The sequence below is a fragment of the Equus quagga genome, chromosome 18 (assembly GCF_021613505.1).
Source record: "Equus quagga isolate Etosha38 chromosome 18, UCLA_HA_Equagga_1.0, whole genome shotgun sequence".
Lineage (NCBI taxonomy): Eukaryota > Metazoa > Chordata > Mammalia > Perissodactyla > Equidae > Equus > Equus quagga.
Genome location: NC_060284.1, coordinates 11,742,378 through 11,766,431, shown reverse-complemented (window position 1 = coordinate 11,766,431; position 24,054 = coordinate 11,742,378). Strand labels below are relative to the sequence as shown.

At 36.0% G+C, this 24,054-nt stretch overlaps 1 protein-coding gene across 4 annotated transcripts in view; it reads right to left on the bottom strand.

The window, feature by feature from the left end:
• The window catches only part of TNNI3K (TNNI3 interacting kinase), a 298,830-nt gene that overhangs the window by 257,457 nt on the left and 17,319 nt on the right, over positions 1 to 24,054 (bottom strand). For 2 of the 4 annotated variants that reach the window (XM_046645713.1, XM_046645712.1), the window contains exons 1-3: positions 13,489 to 13,684; positions 11,706 to 11,846; positions 10,993 to 11,101 (exon numbers count right to left, since the gene is read on the bottom strand). In XM_046645713.1, coding sequence (XP_046501669.1) covers positions 10,993 to 11,101; positions 11,706 to 11,745 — 149 coding nt within the window. In that variant the 5' untranslated portion in view covers positions 11,746 to 11,846; positions 13,489 to 13,684. Of the gene's footprint in view, positions 1 to 10,992; positions 11,102 to 11,705; positions 11,847 to 13,488; positions 13,685 to 24,054 lie in introns of those variants that run through there. The other 2 variants (XM_046645711.1, XM_046645714.1) reach the window with 2 other exon arrangements.

Sequence of the window (24,054 nt, the reverse complement as noted above, 5' to 3'; positions counted from 1 at the left end):
TTAAAATCAAGAGAAAACATAATATTGAAAGTTTGAGAGACCAAGTTTAAATTAAAGACTTTCATGAACAATTCTGTGTTCTATATATAATTTGAATTGTTCAGGGCACCTCGATGAGTTAAAATTTATATATAAATAAAAAGCATAGACATTTGAAAGTAAACTCATTTCTCTCACACTCAAAATTTCACATCACATTTATGGAGAAATTCAAGAAATTCTCTCTCTCAAATAAAAAGTATCCTTTGGAAAAAGACTGGAGAAAGGAATACAGTCCCAATGTATTACAAATTCTGCCTGAAGCAAGGTTTCCTCGTACTCTGAATGGGTCAGATTTCACAGATAAAGAGGGTCTAAACTCTGATAGGGTACCATCATACCATCCCAGGTGAGGAGTAGTGTTAGTGATTCAATTAAAGAAATCCTTGCCTGTGTCTGAACAAATACCATTGTCCCAGGAGGGCCCTAGAGAGCCATAGGTAGCCTTTGAAAAGGAATGTAAAGCTAAAATTCATGACCTCTTGAGGTCCTTGGTACTCCCAGGACATTTTTCAGTGGAAATGAGATCATATCATTGGCCTCCCAGGTCAGTTTCAAGCTGCCTCCTACCTATTTAAGCCTTCAGCAGCTTTAGTGAGAAAGCATAATCTTTGGAGAGTGAGCCTTCCACATCATTTGTAAAGTCCTTATACTTGAAAGGTACTATAAATTCAGAACATTATCATCAAGTCACCCAGGTAAGAACTTCAAAAGCCAATGGAATTTTAAAATAGAAAAAGAAAAGGTGCTATTCTCCAGGGTGCTGCTAAAAAGAGAAAGCCTCTAAATCTAGGGACATTGAAAGACCTCAGTGAAATGTTTTAACTAGCAATGGGAGGCCCAGTGGTTTGTTTTCATGGACATAGGAATATTCCAGAACTTTCCCACCCTCCCAACTTTCTTGCTTTCTATGTTCAACCTCCCAGCGGCAAAGTTCACAGACATGCTTACTCATATTGAGAAATATAACTAAACGTGCTGTGGAATGCCATGTGCAGAAGTACAATAAACTCCAAGTCATTTGTACAAATGTTAATAATATAATATAGCAAGCAATCCAGAATTTCATGAAAAATTAGGAATTTAACTCCTATTTTCACTTTCCCCCAGCTCAATAAAGGATGCAAAAAAGAAACTATTTCTGACGAAAATACCACCATTTTAAATGTCTACCTAAAGTGAGCCTAATTTTAAAAAGTATAGCTATTTTATGGTGTGTGCAGCAACTTCACAAAGTAACATGTTTCCACATCAAAACTTTGCCTGAGCCCGGCTTCTAAATTCTCACAGCCAATGGCATTAGAGATATCTTGGAGAAATTCACTAAACAGGTAGCACTAAACAAGGGGCATGCAACGGCCCAGACCTGGAAATGCATCCACAGAGGTCTTCCCTGTGTTTACAACTTCAAAAAGGACAGGTTTCCCGAAGAGCTGAACTCTGCTTTTATAGATAAGTAGACTGGATTTTTCCCTTAAAGTTTGTCGGAAATCAATGTCCGTAAATAAAAAGGGAAAGAAAACTGTGCCTAGCAATTGAGGATGTTGACTGACAATGATTTGGAAGCTCTGAGATGCTTGGTCCTTGGTCCTTCCATTATCCAGCAAACAAAACACACAGTAAGATCAGGAGACAGAAAACAAAGTAGTGGTGTGGGGAGGAGGGGAAAGCCTTCTGTTAAATATAAACAACTATATAACCTTCAGCCTAAGAGAAAAACAGGGAAGAGATTGCTTTCTTTTGGGCTAACCATAATAAACTTAATGGCAAACACTGAAAGAAGAAAAAGCTTGGGAGCTCCTCTGTAGCAATAAACCCTTGAGGAAATTAGTTTTTCAATGTGTATCTCTGATATTATATAGCAATACCTGCTGTGTTTTGATGTTTTAAAACTGGAAAAAATCATTTCAGCAGTGTGGGTCATCCTCAAAAGCTTGGTCCTTGTATTTACACCAGCATTGAAATCCTATCCTGCTTCTGCCTTTTAAGTAGTTTTTTTCCCCCCTCCAATTTGGGCAAGTTATTTAACCTCTTCAAGCCTCAATTTCTTCAGTTATTAAGTGATAAAAGTAATATATATGACACTGTGTTGTTGTGAAGAATAAATGAGGTTAAGTGCTTATTACAGTGCCTGACACATGATGTTATCAACAAATGGTTACTTTATTGTTATCATTACTATCATTATCAAGTTTACTATGAATGTACAATTTTCCTTTTGTAGTCTAAGTCCTGGGAGAATTTTAGCACAATTTTCAAACCAAGTTTGACCTTCTTCGACCTCTCACATTTGACAACCTGTAAAATTCCTGATTTTGATAATTATTTCTATAGATATAAGTATGTTATGTTCACAATGATTCTCAAGCTCCTAGAAAATCTCTGACCTTGTCTTCACGTTTTTAAAACTGGCCACCAAGTTCCCTATTGTGACACCTAGCACTTATCAGTGATTCAGAGCAAGTACTAGAATCACAGTTTTGTAACGCAAATCAAGCGGCATCATTACCATAAGGAAGCTATTTTCAACACTAGAGGTATTAAAAGAACAAAAAATCCAGAGGAAAAAAAAGTTTGTGCTAAAAGTCATTTTATTGACAAAGTAGCCTCTACTGCTTTCTTATTCCAGGATCTAACTTTGATGAAGCATTAAGTCTGGCACAACACCTACTGAAGACCTACTGTGTGCTCCACCTCTCTTAATGCTCACTTCAGGTTACTTTCAACAGTCAGCTTGATATAAACTACCCACTAATTCTTGGATCCTTTAAGTGCATCAGTCCTGGGAATAAGCATGCTAGATAGGCTCCTGAAACTGACTATAGCATTAGTCCTGATCTCTAATGCCCCAATCAACTTTAAAAGAAAGTAAACACTGAATAAACCAAAAATATAAGATGCTAATATCCATTGCTTTATTTAAAAAAAAAACACCAAATGAAAGTCTATTGTTTATATAAGTAAAATTGAAAGCACGAATTATATTAGTGACTTTTTATTCAACAATTATTCTTTAGCTCATTGAATCTTAAACTAGATTTGACCATTCAGAAAGTGACTCAGTATACAGTTCTAAAGAGTTCCTTGCTCAACACTGAGCTGCTGCCTGTTGTTTCTGTTCCCTTGAATTCTGACCTCCTTGAACTCATGCAACTTCTATTAATACCAACAAAATGAATCAACAGAGAATAGACTCTCACAATATTTGGCAGTCAAGCACAATTTGAAGAGTACCATTTTTATCTTAACTTTAAGAACTGGAATGTAATGTATTTTTTTAATGAGAGTTACTTTGGGGGCTATATTTTTGAATCCTAATTCTTACTTCCCATTAAATTCTAGTCAAATGTTTCTGTTTGGATACATGCAATTAAAATATTCAAGATTTTAAAGGAATCATTCCTAGGAGAGAGAGTTCATTTTCTCTTCTTTTGCCTCTTCTAAAGGAATGTGTATGCCAAATTCACTGCCAATTGAGCATCACTTATGTATTCTAATACCCTAAGCTCAATTTATTTTTTAATTTCCCCTTACATTTTTCATCACCTACCATGCCATAGTGTAACTTAACATATCCTAATGAGTTCATAGTGCTTGCTGGGGCATGAATGAAGTTCCTAATTAAAATGAAGTCACTACTATGAATATATTTCTAATAGTAAATTCTGTCCTTAATCATTAAAAATGGTAGTTCTGTACCCAAAGGTTACTTTCTTTCTTGTATCATAATGAACTCTTTTCTTAGCCTTCACCTTTTATTCAGAAAAATATGCAGTTTTATGATCCAATTAAACTTCTTTCTCATGACCTCATCCTTTCATCAAGAAGATATCTGACAAGACCACAAGTGGAAACTTATTAAAATGTAATATTTGAACAGTTTGACAAAAAATAACACACTATTGTCCAAGATATTCATATAGGTAGATACATTTTTTTAAATTAATTCATTGGCTGAAATTTAGGGAAAAGCAAAGAAGGTAGAAAGAGGTAAGTATTCTTTATGGATCATCTAATTTCCAAAATTGATAATTTAGGTTTCAAATAGCTGGTTGTAACTTCTTGCGTAGTTCTTTGTGGCTGCTGCTGATTTTCCCCCCAAACAATAGAAAGAGAAAAATTATCAATAAGGTTGTTCCCAAGATATATCCCCAAGAAATATCTAGAAACAAATTTTTCTAATATCTTCTAGATCAAATCTGCAAGCTAACAATATGAAGTATATTTTCATACAATAAACATTATAGAGATTTGGTGGCAGATAGAGCAAGAATAGCTAAGGATGATAAAAATGGGGCAATAATAATTCTTATCTCATAGGGTTATTGTGAGGTTTAAATGAGTTAGACTTTGTTAAGTATTAGCTGCTATAATAATACTTTTTACTAAAGCATCAATATTGATTGTTTTCACTTTTTTATTGTTTTGCTTTGCATTTGAGAAGGGGGATAGGGAAAGAGAAAGGTAAGGTGGAGGCAACATGACATGGGAGGGAAGAATAGAAGGAGGCTAAAGCGGGGAGGGATAGTGAGAGCAAGAGAGGTAGCAAGCTAGAGAGAGAGAGAGACTGAGACAGAGAGAAAGACAGAGATTGAGATCAAGCTGCTTCAGGAAGTTTTCACAAGATATTCCTGTAAAATTGTCATTCCTAACTAGTTTTACCTAGACAAGCAAGAAAAGAAGTAGAGTGGTAGACAGCCTTGGGGCAATGTAATTCTCTGCTTTTCGGTTTGAGGTATTTTTGCTGTTGTTGCTGTTTGTTTTGTTGCTAATTAGTAAAATGCACCAGCCAAATATGCCAAATAATACTTTCACTCTATTTTAATTTTATGGGAGGACATTTCCCTCCACTCCCCATATTCTACTTAGCACTTTCATGGGGAATTTCTCTCTTCTTAGATGAGGTCAGCCTCAAATGTTTCCGGAGCTATTTATTTCATAATAGCTAAATTCCATAATTGGTTATTGTTCTGAAAAAGTAGGTTTTTGGAAGATGTTTCATTTGGAGAATAAGTGTGGTGGACTGCAGCTGAGTTCAGAGCAACATTTCAGGGAGAAAATATCAGGAAGGTACATGTCAAAAAACCTTCATTTTTCCCCCCTTTTCCTTTTTTTTATTTCCTCTAAATATTGCTTTCCCATGGAAAAGAGCATTCTTTTAACTTATTTTTGTTCCTTTATTAAACCTAATCAAAATGAGATATTACATAATATTGACCAAGACATATATACTCACTGCCAAAATAGATTAAAAATGAGAAACAATAGGGTTCTTTTGATTATGTTAAAAAGCCATGATATTGGAAAATTTTAATTTCTCTGGAAGCTCCTCATACAGGTTCAAATTTCATATTACATATTTAGCAGACAAAAAGTAGCCTTGACAATGAAATTAGCAAAACATAGTTCTTAAATTTCTAATGACTTAAAAACATATGGAAACAAAATAATTTAATTGGAAGTTGTATATGGAAAGCCATCACATAACTGGTTTTCAAAGATCACGTATCACCAGGGTATGTGAGTGGGGGTGTAAAACATATTCCACTACTCCCACACATAGGGGCAGTTCTAATACACAGGATATACAAAACTGTGAAGAGGCAAGAGGAAAGTGAACATTTTTTAAGGATAATTCTGATCCATACCTCTTTCCCCGTCCTAGGTTGAGAACCAAGATCATGAAGATCATACATTTTGAAATTAAGTACAGTTGGGTGCAACCCCAGCATAACCATACAAGCTGTGTGACCAGTTCAAGACAGTTTAATCTGATTAGGCTCATTTTCTTCGAGTATAAAATGGCAATTGCATTACCTAACTCAGAGGGTTGTTAACATAAACAATGACGATTAATTTTCAACGAACATTTTTGAGTGTTTACCATGTGCCAGTCACTGTGCTAAAGCACTTTACATTTAGGCTTATATGAGCTAAAACATATATATATTTTTTTTTTTTTGAGGAAGATTAGCCCTGAGCTAACTACTGCCAATCCTACTCTTTTTGCTGAGGAAGACTGGCCCTGAGCTAACATCCATGCCCATCTTCCTCTACTTTATATGTGGGACGCCTACCACAGCATGCCTTTTGCCAAGTGGTGCCATGTCTGCACCCAGGATCCGAACCGGTGAACCCCAGGCAACTGAGAAGCGGAACGCGCAAACTTAACCGCTGTGCCACTGGGCTGGCCCTGAGCTAACATGTATTAAAATACCTAGTAGCATGCCTAGCATATGGTAGGCACTAAGTTGTCAGTTTGTTTCAAGTGCTATAGAAATAGATATTACAAATAAATACAAATATAAATAAAAGTGAATAAGACAAAGAAGCTGCCTTAAGTGAACACATATACTAGTGGTTAGACAGACCTGTAAATGGATAAAGACAATACCATGTAGTAAGTGTTATTATATGGATAAACATAAAGATCAGAGACAGCATAGAGAAGGAAATAATCAGACAATGGTACTACAATGTACCACCTCTTTCCTTCCTTCTTCTCCCTTCTCTTCCTGTCTCCAAAGTTATGAGTGAATGGAACTTTATTGTGGAAGGTGAAGGAACATTCCATTCCATTCACCTTCTTTCCCGCATCAAGCTCTCATTCCAAAGATGCTATGATTTGACATGAGCAAGATAATGGTTTGGTTCTTTTTGTCTTTTCTAAGCTTAGTACTATATTGCTCTGGGTTGTATTGTGGGTGAAAGCTATACCAAGACATTGTGTATTTGAGCTGACAGAAGGCTTGGTGCATTATGGTGTGGAAAATCTCTCTCTCTCTTTTTTTTTTTTAACGATTGGCACCTGAACTAACAACTGTTGCCAATCTCTTTTTATTTTTTCCTTCTTCTTCTCCCCAGAGCCCCCCAGTACTTAGTTGTATATTCTAGCTCTAGGTCCTCCTGGTTGTGCTATGTGGGACGCACTCTCAGCACGGTCTGATGAGCGGTGCCATGTCTGCGCCCAGGATCCCGCCCGGCCAAACCCTGGGCCACTGAAGTGGAACGCGCTAACTTAACCACTTGTCATGGGGCCAGCCCCTCTCTCTCTCTTTTTTTTTTGGCAGGGGAAGATCTGCCCTAAGCTAACATCTGTTGCCAATCTTCTTCCTCCTCCTGCCTCAGCCCCTGCTTCCCCACAAAGCCCCAATACATAGATGTGTATAGCTGTAAGTTCTTCTGGTCCTTCTGTGTGAGCTGCCACCACAGCATGGACACTGACAGATGAATGGTGTAGTTCTGTGCCCAGGAACAGGCGTGGGCCGCCAAAGCAGAGTGTCCTGAACTTTAACTGCTAGGCCATCAGGGCTGACTCTGGAAAATCTCTTCTAATGAATGGTATTAGTATCTACCATGAACACCATAAAGAAACTTGTCAGCAAATGAAAACAACAAAAAACTCCCAGAATCCCTCAGACAAAACTGTATTTACATCAGTGATCCTCCACCCGTGACTCTTGTGTTAAATGTTTCTTATACAGTTTTCCTGCTATCTACATGTTTGAAGAAATCTTGGATATCAGGCAGCATAATACACTTGTTCATCACGGAAGAACTCCTTACATTATATAAGGCATAAATAAAGATGAGAAAGGAAAAGTTTCTAACATCTATTTAACACCTAAAATGTCCTACATACTCAAATGTGTCTCATACAATATTATGTCTAACCTTCCTGACTACCCTTAAAATTTTGGTGTTTGAGTCAATGAGTAAGACAATTTATATTCTTAGCACTCCATTCTTTTCTTTCCTTGTCATCCATCACTTTATTCTAGAGAAAAGAAAATCCTCAGAACTTTGCCCTCGGCATGATTGACTCTCTTTCCCAATGATGCTATCTGCCTTGCTGGGACCAGACAAAGCAGAGGGTTCTGTATGTATTTGCTTGCTCCCTTGGCTCTCTGTAGATCATACTAGTTGCTTGCTTTCTATTCTCATGTTCCTCAATCCTTCACTGATATCACCTCAGGCAGATTTCTCAGTGCAACTTGGATATCTTTCTAGAAGTGTAGTTTCAAACTTTAGCAGAAGTATCATTTTTAGCATGCAGAAGTATTACCTGGGGAGCTTGGTAAAAATTCAGGTTTCTGGAAATCATCCCCAGAGATTCTGATTCTTTTGACATGGAGTGGAATCATGGAGTCTAAAATTTTGGCAAGCACTGCCGGCTACTCCACTGTAGGAGGTCCTCAGCCCTTGGAGAACACGATTCTAGGCTGTGGGTAATCCTCTCAGCTCCCTTGTTACCACTTCTGGCTAATGGGACATCTCCACAGCTTCCTTAATGGCTTCAGCACCAGGCTAGTGGTCTTCCTCTCCACAAAATGCCCTATCATTATTCTCAGGGAATTTGACATCCATTTTGATGAGCCTTCTAATACTCTAGTCCAAAAACTCTTCACATCCCTCTTGATCACAATTTTTAAAAGTTATATTTCAGATTTTGGCACTACCTTGAATTGTTCTAACATTTTACACTTTTACTTTTAAAAAATCCTCTTAACTTAAAAACATTTTATCCTGTTCTCATTTCCTAACTTTTAATAAACTATTTGTTACTCCCACTTGATAACAAAGTCTTTAGTCTTTCAAATTGCCCTTATTTATCCAATTAGTCATGATAATAGAAACCTCCAGTTATTCAATGCCTACTATTAACACAGTAGTGTGTTAGGCTCTGTACTTAGCATTTAATTGACATCATTTTGCAAATATCCTGTTATTATTAACCTTTCAGAAGCAAATGAGGTTCAAGAAGATTAAGTAATATATCCAAGGACACACAGTTTGTAAATAGAAGAAACTGGATTTAAATCTGTTTGTATGACTGCAAAACCCTTACACTGACTGACATAGCTTTCTTACTCAACTTTGATAAAATGGTCAAGATATTAGTTTTCTTGCCTCCCCTGGACTTTCCATGATACTCATCCACTCTTGCCAATATAGCTTTACCTTACTATGCCTTTTATCTGGAACACTTTCCAAAATCAATGAATAAATCAAGACCCTAAATCTTTTTTCGTATTCGAAAACCACCTTGTTTTTCCTTCTACTTAGCACTTGTCATGGACTGTCTTCTGTGAGTTGGTTATATATGTTTGCCCTCAACCAGACTGTGAACTCCTGGAGCAAGAAGCAGGGTGTGGTAGGAAGAGTCCTCTCTAGGTAGTCAGGCAGACCTTGCTACAAATGACAGTTCCAGTACCTGCTGACCTTATGATCTTGACAAAGTACAATGTCTCTAGTCCTTAGTTTATTATCCACCAGAATTGATAATATCGCCTATACAGGGTCATGGTGAGGATTAAATAATGTCTTGTATTTGATGTGTCTGGAGTAACACGTTGAATACAGCTGGCACATAAATTCCAAACTATACTCTCCCTAACACTGATTCTTGCCTCTCACCCCCATTACTAACCAGCAAAAAGGAGGTCACATTTATTACATATAGTGGAAATGTAGGAAAAGTCAGCTATAGCAGGAGCTGTAGAAACAGCTGCTGGTTGTTGACATGGAATGAGAAAAACATCTCATACTTATTGTTAAGCTTATTCCTTTAAAGGATATGTTTTGTTTGTTTAAATTAGTTTTGACATATTTGCACAATACTTCTTAAATTAAAAAAAATAGTAAATGAGGTTTTGACTTTACAAAGTTGAGGAAAATCTCTTCAATTTAATCACATTTCATTTGGCATATTTATCTGAGTCAATAAGAGCTATAAGGCTTATGATTAAGTTCTATATTCGTATCTCTTTTCCAACAAGATAAATACGTAGTATAAATCTATTATACCAAAGTGCCAGTCACATCTCTGTAGGCATTTCAAATGTTTTCCCATAACTGAGCATGTGATACTACTTACAAAATTCAGCTCAGAGTATCTCATCATGAGTATCAATGCTGAGTTAATCATTTTGGGCCAAATAACACAGAGAATCAACTATTTCCCAAACCGTAAACTGAACACTTGTGAAGATCTCATTAACCCACTCATAAATTTCATATAAACTATATTATACATGGATAATTTTAGTTGCCAGTTATGTGAGCTTCGTATGTTTACTATATTTGAAATTTCTTTTGAAAAATATAATGCAATTTGGTCATTACTTTACCCTTGTTTTCCAAGTAAAACAGCAGGAGATTTTTTGTCATGAGTGTGTTACATGAACAACACAGCTGTTAGCGAACATGGCTAATTGGCCGACATGGAACTTTTCCTCAGTCAGGCAGCTAACTTAAACTGACCCTCCAAAATGCATCTAGTTTCTCAGTGCCAGATTCAATTTCTCCAGAAGGTTGCTTGTGTATATAAGGGTCCTGCCCCTCTTTTCTGAACATTTTGTGTCTTCCAAGGTTGTGACACTATGCCAGATTATTTTTCTCTTGTTATCATGGAACAAAATCCACTGAAAACCTGAAGCCAATATTACACCTTGTTATATGATTGTTCAGGGGCAGAACAATACTCAGTTCCATTAAGAGACAGCTTTTCAATATCAAGAGATCAGAGGGTTTGTTAAAATTGGACTTACCTAGTAGTCCAAAGAGAACAATGTGGCCAATATGCTAGTACCATTTGGGAAGAGAAGTCTTGCTGTTTGTTGCTGGCATGACTTACAAGAATTATCTAATTCCAGAGAAGATCATTCAGATCAGCAACAGCTTCTGTTCAAAGGCCAGCCCTACGTTTCCTCTCATTTTAAACTTTAGTGATGGGAGCATGCAATATGCAAGTCATATTTTAAGGAGAGGAGATATTTGCCTTTTAGGAGTTAAATGAATGGTCAAGAAGGGATTATCTTACATTCTAAGGCTTAGAACACAACCGGTTACATCTGAGGTTATATGGGTTGTCCTTTTAAATACAGATATATCTAAAAACAAGATAAATGATGAAGACACTTATACAAGAAATAATAACTCTGACAACTTTACCCAAATATATTCCTTAGTTCTGCAAGTTCTTTTTCTTTGATCTGCAGGTCATCTTCTAATCTTTCTATTATAATAACATAAGATTCACTGACTTTCTTCTTCCATTCATCTAGTAAGGGAAAGCAAATGAGATTGATTCATAGCTGAGCTTTGCAAAATGTAGACACAGATCATAACATACAAGTAATTAAAACTCTGGGTTTTATTCTGAATTCTACAATACTTAATTTAAATTACTGATTGTGAGTTTAAAATGCAGATGTTTATATTTAAAATGCAATCATATTGAATTGTAGCAATTAAGAACCCATTTGATATTGGATAATATATTTACATAGAAGAAAATATTTGACTTATTTCATTTGATTTTATTGCATTTTAATTATAGCAATCTCTAGTTTCTAGACAAGAGTTTTTAGGCTTTAAATACTAGATACTTGAGATATAATTCTAAAATTTGTATATTCAGCAGTACGCCACAATCTTTTCTATAAAATTATACCTAGAAACTAATATAGTTTTGTAAGAAATTTTCTATTTTCTTTAAAGATATTTCGATGAAAAATAACTTGAGTTCAGATAATCTTCTTAGTACTTTTGTATAATATGCTATCTTATCCTGTGTGTAAAAATTAACAGATATTCCAATGAAATGTTAATTATCCATAATTAGTATTAAACCATGTTATATTTAAGGATATAAGAATAATTACCAGTGCAAGTTTGCGTTGGTCTGGATTTATAATTTCCCATTTGTTAGAAGTTCCTTCTTTTCCCCAGTGCAGTTCGTCAGTTACAAGATTCCAAGTTCAAGTGCAGTGACAGTTCAGTTGAAAAATACTTTGATAGTCTGGCTAAAAATAAGCTGACTGTCAAACAGAATGTCATGCAACAATGACAAAGGACAAAATAGTTTGTGCTTTCAAGGGTGAAATCATAAAGGGAAGTAATCAGTCTGTTTGAAAGAGCTGTATCGAAAATAAACAGTAAATGTTTCAATAGGATTATTTGCCTCCATCAATTGATTGTATACCCATACACACCTTCATGGGCCATTTCTTTAAGAGGTAAACCTAGAAAGTGGTTCAGTTTCATCTTAGGTTCACAAAGAGCTATTAAAACTACCTAGATCTTCTTTCAGGATCATTTTCTCCTGAGCCAGAGTAACGGCAGTTGGAAAAGAGTGACTGGTGATGGAATTTGTCTCTCTCTACAAATAATGGAAACTCACACCCTATAGCATACTACTAATAGAAATTAGTGTAGGTTTTGCCTATATTAGAGCTACAAAATTATGTTTGTAAGCAGAAATTCTCAACATAGACCATGATTAATTTATACTACTTGATTATGTTGACTGTAAGAATCATAGATAAGAATCTAAGACACTGAGTTCTATAGACAGTAATTCATAAAATAATAATGATGAGAACAATAAGATTATAAATAATAATCCATTTTCCATGTTTTCTGTGTGCCAGACACTAGTCTAAGTGCTTTATGTATGTTTTGTCATTTATACCTCATACAATCCTGCAAGGTATATATTATTTCCATATTACAGATGAGAAAATCCAGACTTCTTAGTAGGTAGAGGAGTCTGAAGCCAAGTGTGGGCTGTATAATTCTAAAGTTCAAGCTAGATATTATTAGTGATACGTCTCCCATAATTCCTCTCTTAGTCACCTTCCATTTACTTAATGGGGACATTTCTCTTTGTATATGAGAATTTCTACTGACATAAATGAATGCAGGGTATGATGTAGAATAAATGGAAAATCTAGAAAGAAAGGTTATCTGATTTTAACTATATATTTCTTTTGGAAAATGTAATTATACCTAGAAGATATAGATTTGAATCTTGAAATTCCCATCCAGAGGCTATAGCTGTAATGTAACAGGTACGGATTTCATATTTATTATAGTTGAATGTTCAAACAACTATTTCTTTTGAAGCAAATGCTTAGACAAATTTAGAATTCCCCACATCTTTTTCTCAGTAAAGGTGATCTAAGTTCCAGAGGCAAGGTTTCCATACTGATCAGATATAGTTGGAGAAGTAGGTATCTGATTTCATGAACATCTCCGTCTTCCCCTGGATATAATTCTCCTTATCTCTCCTCATCAGTACATGCTGCCATGTCTGTTGATGTTTGCTATACTGGGGGGGCCTCTGGTTACTTGGCCTAAGCATTCTGTGTTTTCCTTGTTTGAAGACTAGACATCTTCAGCTGCATCATCTTTCTCTCAGCACTTGTCTGTCCCCCATCTCCTCAGGGTGGAAAGTCTTTGTTTTCCCAAGACAAGCTGCCCTCAGGTAGGCACCTGACTTCTTCAGTGCTTGGCAGTGAAGACCAAGCATTTAGTACAATTCTGAAAACCATACTGGATAATCTTCTTTAAGAGGCTTGCAATCTCCCAGGGCTACACCTTGCGAAGTAAAGAACAAGCTCTCCCTTCTCTCAGATTTCCCTAAAACAGTCATGGTTTCCATACCTTGAATCCAGAGGGACAGGGATGGGAGGTAGGGCTGTAGGCCTTCTTGAGGACAGCTAAGTCTATTTTTCCTGATCTTCTTTCTTCTTTCTCTCTCTACTACCTCAAATATTAAACCAGTGTGTATGTGTGTATTTCCTCTACCAGCGAAGGAAAAGCTAGTTCTTCTATCATCTTGCATTGTCTTTCCAATTTCCTGTTTGAGACATAAATTTGATACACTGATTTTTAGGACTTTTCCTTTTGATTTTCAAAAGGCTTTTTATTCTCTCAAAAAGGCCAGCTCTTACAAATGAAAGCTTCGTCTTTCAAAGCTTCAATTTCTGCCATAAATTTGAAAAACAAATCAGCAACTCAATTGAATTTTTCTACACTCTGAGGCAATAAATTTTGCTCAAAAAAAAAGGGGGAGGATAGCAACATAAAAATGCAGGAAATGATGGTCTCAATACTTAAAATACTAAATGTTACTGAAATATAACAACTTCCTACTTCCAAAGGAACAATATCTAGAAGCCTTTGTCATGAATGTGAATCTATGTCATGGGTGGAGTAAACCTCTTGAGTGCCTTCAGGGAGGTGAAAAAAAGGCTGGACTAAGTAAAGATCCAAGATAAGACTCCTGCTTTCCTTTCCTAAACAATGTTGGAGGAATCCACATGGAAGCAGGAAATATTTTTGCCACTACTCAGTACCTTTCTGTAAACATTACTTCTATCTTGAGTTGGCCACATGCTCTAGATTGAATCCTACTCTTTTCAGTTCTGAGACTTCCAGAAAAGCAGGAAGCATGTTATCTCATAGTATCAAAAAACAAAACCTAAATACACAAGTAGTCAGCTTCTCAAACTTTAGTGAGAGCAGACCCTAGGTGAGGAGCTTTATAAAAATTTAGAAGCCAGGGCTCCATCTCTAGAAATTCTGATTCAGTAGATCAGAAGTAGGGCCCAGGAATCTGAATTCTAACAGGCACCCCTAGTGATTCTAACGTAGATGCTACTTGAGGCATACTTCGAGGAGCACTATTCCAAGGTTGCTTAAAGTGAGATGCCTACTTGCCTGAAGGTTTTTGAGACTTTGAATTCCATGTAAGAGAAAGGAGAAGACGATAACTGGAGTAAAGAGAAAAAGAAGATTGTTTCACATTCTCTTAGAGTTCTATCCTGTGGTAATCACTGGGGCAACAGATGATTTGGCTGTGCATGTAGTCTCATATTGTAAAAGTGAATCACAAAAATGGAAGCACCCACGATGCCTTTTCATAGGTGAATGGATAAACAAACAAACTGTATGTGCAGCCATACAATGGAAATTCATTCAGCAATAGAAGAAATGAGCTACCAACCCAAGAAAAGTCATGACAGAGCCTTAAATGAATATCACTAAGTGAAAGAAGATAGTCAGATAAGGCTACATACTATATGATTCCAATATATGACATTTTGGAAAAGGTAAAACCATAGGGACAGTAAAAAGATCAGTGGTTGCCAGGGGAAGTGGGGAGGGGGAAGGGATGAACAGGTGGAGCACAGGGAATTTTTAGGGTAGTGAAATTATTCTGTATAATACTGTGATGATGGATACATGACATTATGCATTTTGAAAAATCAATAGAATGTAAAACACTAACGTAAACTATGGACTTCAGTTAATAATAATTTATGAATACTGGTTCATCAATGGTAACAAATGGACCAGACCAATTTAACATGTTAGTAAGAGGGGAAACTGGGGCAGGGGGTGCGAGGGGAGGAAGGAGTATATGGGAATTCTCTGTACTTTCTGCTCAATTTTTCTGTAAATCTAAAACTTGTAACAAAAGAGTCAATTAATTTTTGAAAATTAAGGAAAAAATATAAAACAATAAATAAGACCAAAAGATAGTAATTCCTTAACAAGACCACTTGAGTTTTCCAAGGAATATTTAGAACTTATAAGGAAAAGCCTTCTCTGAGGAATACCGAACTAATAGTAAGCACTTTTTCCTTTTATACTTGCTTGGTCTTTTTTTCATTCAAAATATCAGGGTAAATTTAGTAAATACCTTATTTCTTCAACTATTCCTTTTTGACCAACCCTTGTGTTCTATTGACTTGCCTAAATCTAATGATAACAGCTCCATCTTTTCAACTGATGTATCAGACCGCTTCAGCACATACAGAGATATGTACTAATAGTCCTTCAATAAGGCTATTTACATTCTTTCTGAATTCCTTTATTTTGGGTTCATATGATTTATTTATCTCAATCTACACTTGTGCATTTGCTATTTATATTTTATGCTTGTCATTTTATAAATATTTAAAAGGATGCTTTCAAGATGAAAAATACAAAAATTGACCTTGACACTTTTCTACCTTTACGAGTCCAACAAAGAAATCATAAAGAACACATATCATGAAATAAAAGTGATGCACAATTCTTACCACAACCTAGACCATTCTTTCATCATATATGAGTTCTTATTAATATGTTCCCAAGTTTTAGGGAAGTTTAGATTTTTGATGTGTTGCATCTGGTTGATAAGCAATTAAGAGAATCATTGCTTTAAATAAGACTTACTAATTGGTAAATATTTAGACTTTTTCCCTTCTTTTTAATAAATGTTAAATTACTTATATTGAAACAAAGTTACCTAAAAGAAAAATTTAGCATTGTCTAAGATGTCTACAATTATTCAATTAAAATTTTTCTTTGATTAATTAATTTATTTTTTTATGGTAAGGAAGATTAGCCCTGAGCTAACATCCACTGCCAATCCTCCTCTTTTTGCTGAGGAAGACTGGCCCTGAGCTAACATCTGTGCCCATCTTCCTCTATTTTATATGTGGGATGCCTGCCACAGCATGGCTTGCTGAGCAGTGTGTAAGACTGAACCTAGGATCTGAACTGGCAAACCCTGGGCCGCAGAAGCTGAGCACGTGGACTTAACCACTATGCCACTGGGCTGGCCCCTGATTAATTTCTTTTTTAAACAATATATTTCTGGTTTTAAAAAAGCATAAATTGTAAGATTCTTATTTGTCAAACAAGTTTTCTTTTCCACTAGAATATCTAAATTTATACTATGTTGGATGGAAATATAAATCATCATTATGATCTGAACATTATTGAGATAATATTCAGGTTAATCCTCAAAAACGAATAGGACTTGAGAATATATAATAATGAAAGTAAATGTGAAAAAAATCAATATCACAGTAATTTAAACAGGTATTCTCAGTATCTCTGTGAGAGTTTATTAAAGAAATAAAAAACCCCAATATCGCTATTTTTGTTTCCAGTATACTGAAACTGCCAATGCAAAGATCTTAATCTTTCCTGTGCCTTCTTTTGTTGCTAGGTGAACATAAAGTAAAGTTTTATTAAAGAATCTAAACTAAATATTGATGAGTCATATCTGTCATTTGCTAAAACTTCCTTTTCCAAATTGATAAGATTTCTTTCAATTGTCAGTTCAGCTCTTCATTGGTTGATTGAATCATCTATTCATTCAATAAGCATGAATTGTACCAAGCACTCTAAAAAGCTCATGGGGACCAGGGACAGACAAGTACAGAGGCAACTGTGATACAGCATTCGCCCTATGACCGAGATACACATGACAGTGATAAGAAAGTGCATCTAAGAAAGCTTACATTCCAATCAGAAAAAATTTCTTTGAGGCATTAAAACCATCAGAATAATCTAAACCTCATGACTCAGGCCACTTCCATTTCTCCTTCACCTTATTTTCCCCTCCTAAGAGTCAGCTGGCTGGTAAGGACATAACATTGTGTTCTAATTTTAGTTCAACTAATAACTAAGATTGTCTTTGGGAAAATAACATTTTCATGTTTGAAGTTTGTCCCTTAAAAAACAAACAAACAAGAGGTGGAGGAAGGAAACAAAACTAGTTAGTTCTACTTACATTGCATTAGTTTTCTTTTCACTTGTCAACTATCCACTTGTTGCTTTCCTCAAAGTAAAAAGAAAACTAATTTGATGTAGGTAGGAAAAATTACTTAAAGGTTCAAAAAGTGGATTATATAACATGTTGTTAGAGAGCCTGCTAAGTGATTCCATACGACCAGTTCTTTGCTTAGACCCTCCAAGCAGAAACAATCTCAGAAAAGAGTCTGTCCAAGCACAGTTATCACTATTTTTGTTACATCTCCTCCTATATCTTAGTGGAAGAATAGTGACAATGGTTAACCTGCTATAGACTTTTATGCCCCCCTCCTGCCATCTTATATCATATCAGTGTCAGAAATGGCATCAGTCTTTGGCATGTACTCAAAGGTTCATGATCTCCCTTCTGTCCACATTGTCCAGCTCAGCATCCTAGCAATCAGATATTACAACCTTACATTGACTTGATTATATAACATTTTCTATCCATTTTTTTTTTAAAGATTGGCACCCAGCTAACATCTGTTGCCAATCTTTTTTATTTTCCCTTCTTCTTCTTCCCAAAGCCCTCCACTACTTAGTTGTATATTCTAGTTGTAGGTTCTTCTGGTTATGCTATGTGGGACACCGCCTCACCATGGCTTGATGATCAGTGCCATGTCGGCACCCAGCATCCGAAGTGGTGAAATCCTGGGCTGGAGCGTGCTCACTTAACCACTTGGCCATGGGGCCGGACCCCCATTTTATACGATATTTGTGGAACTAGGCTGACTCCTTTCACAGCTGAAATTTCATATAAATATAATCTTGAATGTCCTGACTATAAATTAAAAGGAGTGCTATGGTTAAATTAGTGTAAAGCTGTTGGGGATACAAAAAAGTCAACTTTTACCCACAGCTTCATTAATGGATCAATACATTTGGTTGGGTGAATCAACAGAAAATCAAAGTTTGTGGGGCCACACAGTTTTCTGATTTCTTGTTGCAGGAACTCCTGCTTCTGAAGCCAATTATTAGAGGACTTGTTACAGCAAGTAATATTTGAGTGCATCCTTAATGCCAGGCAGACTTTTGATAATAAACCCAAGTTAAGTGCTTCCAATTTTATATAATCAACATATGTCCTAATAGATTTATATCATATTTTATTAGCATTCAAATAACATACCCTTCCCACCCAGTATTCAAGTTCAATAATCAAAATGTATATAAAAACATTTATGTTTTCAATTAGAATTTGTGAACAAGTTGCATATGTTTTCTTTACAACTTTACTCTCTGTCTTTAATATGGATTATCAAGAGTAGACTGTAATTGTTATAAATTTCAAGATGATTTGTTTTCATGTAAAGCCATTTTCAGAAGTAACCACTGCATTTGAAATAAGCATGTAGCGTATTGTACTTTCCCAGTCTGGTAAGATGGAGAGCGATTGCCTCTACCATTCTTGCCCTTATCTCCCACGAAAAGTCCTATTCCTACTTCAGGACTCAATTTAGGTGTCGGCACCTCTGAGGAGTCTGTACAACTCCATAAACTATTATGACCACCTTCTCCTTGTTGTTCTCATTGTATCCAGTATCCTGCTTTGTCTCTTGAATCCATAATTGTGGTCACTTGAGCTTCATACTAATGAGGAAAAAAAGATGTGAGTTAGTAGATTTAGCTCAGTCTAAAAATCTTACCTTACCATTTAAGATCACCAGCTCCGGAGAGCTAAAGCAAATGAGGCAAAGACGCTGCTAAGCTGGCTGTCCCTCATGCTTAGATCTATTAAGCCATGGCAGAATATGCTGGACTTAAATTTCAAGTCTGGAGTCTAATTGTTTAAGCTGTCTTACCAAGCGATACCATTTCCTGAATGCTGCTCAGAGTTTCCCAAGTTGAGGCCTAGGTTTGAGTAGACAGACAGTCCCCTAAAATTGTCCCCATATTTCCCTACTTCATACATGCAGCCAGGAAGAAATGATGGAGCCTGTGCTGAAGGACAAAGTACAAAGTACAAAGCATTTGGAATTTGTGAGGGCCTTAGGGATAGAATGAGAGATGAGTGCATGTTATTAGTTGAGGTTTAACAAATTAGTTCCATCATCATCTTTCTGAAACTTTCATTTCCCATGATGCTGAAAGGCATACGTTTTATTTAGCTACATAATAGTTAACTTATTAGCTAATCACAATAGTTACCTATGAATCCTCTAAAGACCACAATTCTTCTCTTTGAACTATTTCATAATTCTCAATTCTTCTATTGAGTCTGGATATGTACTAATCCACAAAATCATCTTGAAATGACATATCAGGGCTGCATCCTTTAATGTTATTAAGGGTGGCTGTTACACCTGTTCCTTTTTGATGGCCAAACATATTTATATTTGGTAAATATGTACTACAGTTATACATGTGTGTGTAGACATTACATATATGTACATATGTATACCTTATATACATATATGTACATTGTATCTATCTCTCACATATATATAAATATTTCAAGAGCAGCAAGAAAATAAAACAAACTGATAACACACTTAAGTCCTACTCTAAGTACAGTCTGTGTGAATGCAACACGTACTTCTATTAAAGCACCTATTACAGAAGATAAGGTTAATGCCTTTGTCTCTCCTATTAGGCTTGGAGCAACTTAAGAGCAGGAATTATGTCTTATTCATTTTTGCTTTCCCAACAGCCTAATACAGCTCCAGGTATAGACATAAATTTAATAGTTTTGGATTGAATTGAATTGAACAAAACTGAACAAACTGAATTGGATTGAACCAATTGAATTGAGTAGAATCAATCTCTTCAGTAAGGAAAACATTGCAAAGGTCTGGAAAAGAGGTAAGGTGAATGTAGATGAAGCCATTGCCAGTTCTGCAGTTAAAACATGCAGCATTTTGAAATTCCATGCAAGGATAATTCACACAACTTTTTTTTTTTTTTAGGAAGATTAGCCCTGAGCTAAGATCTGCTCCAATGCTCCTCTTTTTGCTGAGGAAGACTGGCCCTGAGCTAACATCTGTGCCCATCTTCCTCTACTTTATATGTGAGACACCTGCCACAACAGGGTTTGCCAAGCGGTGCCATGTCTGCACCCGTGATCCGAACTGGCAAACCCCGGGCTGCTGAAGCAGAACGTGCGAACCTAACCGCTGCACCACCAAGACAGACTCAGACAATTTTTAATCTCTTTATTTTCCTCATATTCCCTTTAAAAATTTGCCTATAACTCAAGAGGTTTTGCGTTACTTGGAGTTACTAGCATTAGTCATTTACACAAGGTATTTGATGCTCTAGAGATAATTTACAAATCAGACTTTCAGAGAGCATTTAAACATTTCAATTACCAGAATCTACTCATGATCAACTAAATCAGAATCTGCTGAGTTTAGGCCCTTGAATTTACAAAAAAACACACAAAAAAGTGATTTGGACACAGGTTGTCCATAAAATAAGCATACAGCGGCTCCTGTCTGCAAAGAATTTATAACCTAATTTCATATTCAAAAATATAACTTACTCTACAAAGGAGCTTTTGATAAGTGTCAAACGAAGGTGCAAAAAAACACATAGTATATAAGTTAAGAGAGGACAGGGTTACATTGGGTGGCCACAGAAGGATTTTTGAACACAGCATGACTTGAGATAGGTCTTGCCACTTGTAGCGTTTTTAACATCTTGGAGCAGAAATAACTATTTAAGCTTGAGCGTATGATAAATTGAGAGCCTGGACACAATTTAAATCATTATATCACTTTAGAGGATTTAGAGAAACAATTAAGACAGTGTTCATTAAAATCCCTATTATTGCTCTACACAGTTAAAACAAATTAAACAAAACCGATGGGATCGAAGTAATTTAAAATTCATCTTGGATTTTTTTTTTTGAGACTAACAATTGATCAGAGTAAGTTAGGCAAAGTCATAAATAGCAAATGACAGAAAAATTACATACAGTGGCAGCAATGGTGGAAAATATGAACAGGAAGGATAGCAAGAGTCAAAAGGAAAAAGTCAGGGGCGGGCCCGGTGGTGTAGCGGTTAAGTTTGCATGCTCTGCTTCAGCTGGCCTGGGGTTCACCAGTTTGCATCCCAGCGCAGACCTAGAACCGCTTATCAAGGCATTATCAAGCCATGCTGCGGCAGGCGTCCCATATATAAAATAGAGGAGGATGGGCATAGATGTTAGCTCAGTGACAATCTTCCTCAGCAAAAAGAGGAGGATTGGCAGCAAATGTTAACTCAGGGCTAATCTTCCTTAAAAAAGTAAAAAATAAAAATAAAAGTGAAACCAAGAGAGCTTAGAAAAGCTAAGAAAACCATAATTATCAGAGGAGAGAGGCACCTGGGGAGCAGCATAAGCACGTGTTCTATCAGTGAGAGGAATATGCAAATTATAGATGAATTCATGGTACATTATGGCAAAAAACACACTGAGGAAAGTGAGTGCTTTAAATAGAAGCATCATTTTATAAAGAGGATCATAAAAATTTTGCATGTTGTAAGTCTACTGAGATTACATTTGAAATGTAGTGTTCAGTGCTGGATACCTACCTCATTATCATGAAAGAAAGAAAGATCAAAGAAAGAAAACTTTTCTTGCAAATGCAGAAATGGATTATGAAATATATTTGTCCTGGCTAAAGAGAGTAATTGTACATATTCTCTAAATACTCCTTTAATAATTCCATTAAATTGTCCTAGATATCATGATTGAATGGGCAGCACATTTTCATCCATTTAGGTTTTATTTTCAATTTCAATTTGCAAAAGTCTTTCTAGTATAGTAAATTTTATCAAACCATTTCAGACTCACACTGACCAGGGGCCCCTGGTGGCCATATGTCTTGACTTTTGGGTTAATGCAGATCATGGTGAGTTAATCGTGGAGCCGGGAACCAAGTTAAAACGTTGTCCAATTTTTATACTTTGCCCTATGTTGAGCTTTATGCTTAACTCAGAAATTATCTTCTGTTTTTATTCACTGGAAAACTTTGAAGATTGTTTCACTGCTTTAGCTAATGTCTTATTATGGGCTATAAAATATGCCTTTATGTAAGTATTTTGGTTGTCACTGATGTTATTTTTCTACTAAGAGCCATGAAAGGAAAGGTTTATTTAGTGTGGCTAACTACATAAACACATTCTTTTTACTCTTTATCAGATTGATATAATAATATTGTTTGTGGTGTCATTTCTGTATCAATAAAAAAACATTTCCCAGAAATATTTGTTTAAAGAGAATATAAAACATAGGATTAAATACTAAAGTTTTGAAATCAATTTAACTTTTTTTCAGGTTCACAGTAGATTAGTGTCTGTGAGGTATTAGTACGATGTTAATTCACTTGTGAACTTTCTCTTCTCCCGTTCCCTCTTGCATTAATTCTATACAGTTCAATGTGCACTACTTATGGTTAAGCAAAGCTTTTATATGAATCACCACTTTCCGTTAATTTATAGTGCTTATTACTAGAAAGTGATCTGTGGGGAGACACTGCGTTTTTTTCCTTCCCTCTTCCTTACTGTTCATCAGAGTCTAGAGCCAACTTTGTCATTTGCTAGCCAAATAGTGGAATGCTTACCCTCACCCATCACACACACACACACACACACACACACAACTTCACCACTTCCTCTCTTCTCTGAAAGAGATTATGGATCTTATTTTGGATCAGCATTTTAACTTCTAAGAAGGTACCTGAATATTTTCATAAAAGATTGTAAGTGAGCTTAAAATCTAGACATTTCCCAGGCCACTCTTTCTTTCACAGACTACACTTGAGACTGGGCTTCTTCTAGGCCCTTCCATGCACCAGGCACTCTCTCCTACCAATCTTCACAAATGCTGTTCCCACTGCCAAAATACACTCCGTGCTCACATTCTCTCCTCCTACCCCTCTCAAAAACAGATAAAGAAGTATGAACAGGCCAATTCTATTCTTCTCTCAGGTCATAGTATACATGTCCCTTCCCCTGAGAGGCCTTTCCTGATCGCATTGCTTCTGTTAGTCCCTCTGTTGACTGCTCCGTGGCATTCTGTAGTTTGCTTACTGCACTCCAGTCACAAGTTATTGCAATTACTTTTTTTCCTTGTTTATCATTTGCTAGACTGGAGAAACCTGAGAGCAAGGAAAAATATCCCTGACACATAATTAACATTTAATATATATTTGATAATTTGATGTCGGAGACGGCATAGTCAGTGGTCTATATAATTTATCTGTTCTAAATGATAACTTTATTTTTGAGGGAATAGTGTAGGTTCCTTTCCTATTTCAAAGCTCATACATTGAACACACCTTTTGTCTGCTTATGCATATGCTGACTTCCTCTGTAAAAGACTTAAAGTGGTTTATCATCTTTATAGCAGGCATTAGGCTGGGTGCTGGGCTGTCTATCTGATTATATGGTTTCTTTAATGTGGACTAAAAGGGATGAGGGTCTAGCTGTTTACCTTATGTCAGTTTTTTCTTTTTTTTCTTCCTAAATTTAGCATTTCCATGATCATTATATTCCATGACCATAAGATCCATTATAAAAATATACCCTGTACTGGTACCATCCCCTCTGCTAATATACCATGCCCTCTACCAATAAAAACATACCATCACTAGGAAAGTGTTCAATAATGAGTCAATAAAGTAAAGAATTATAATTTATGCTTCATATAAA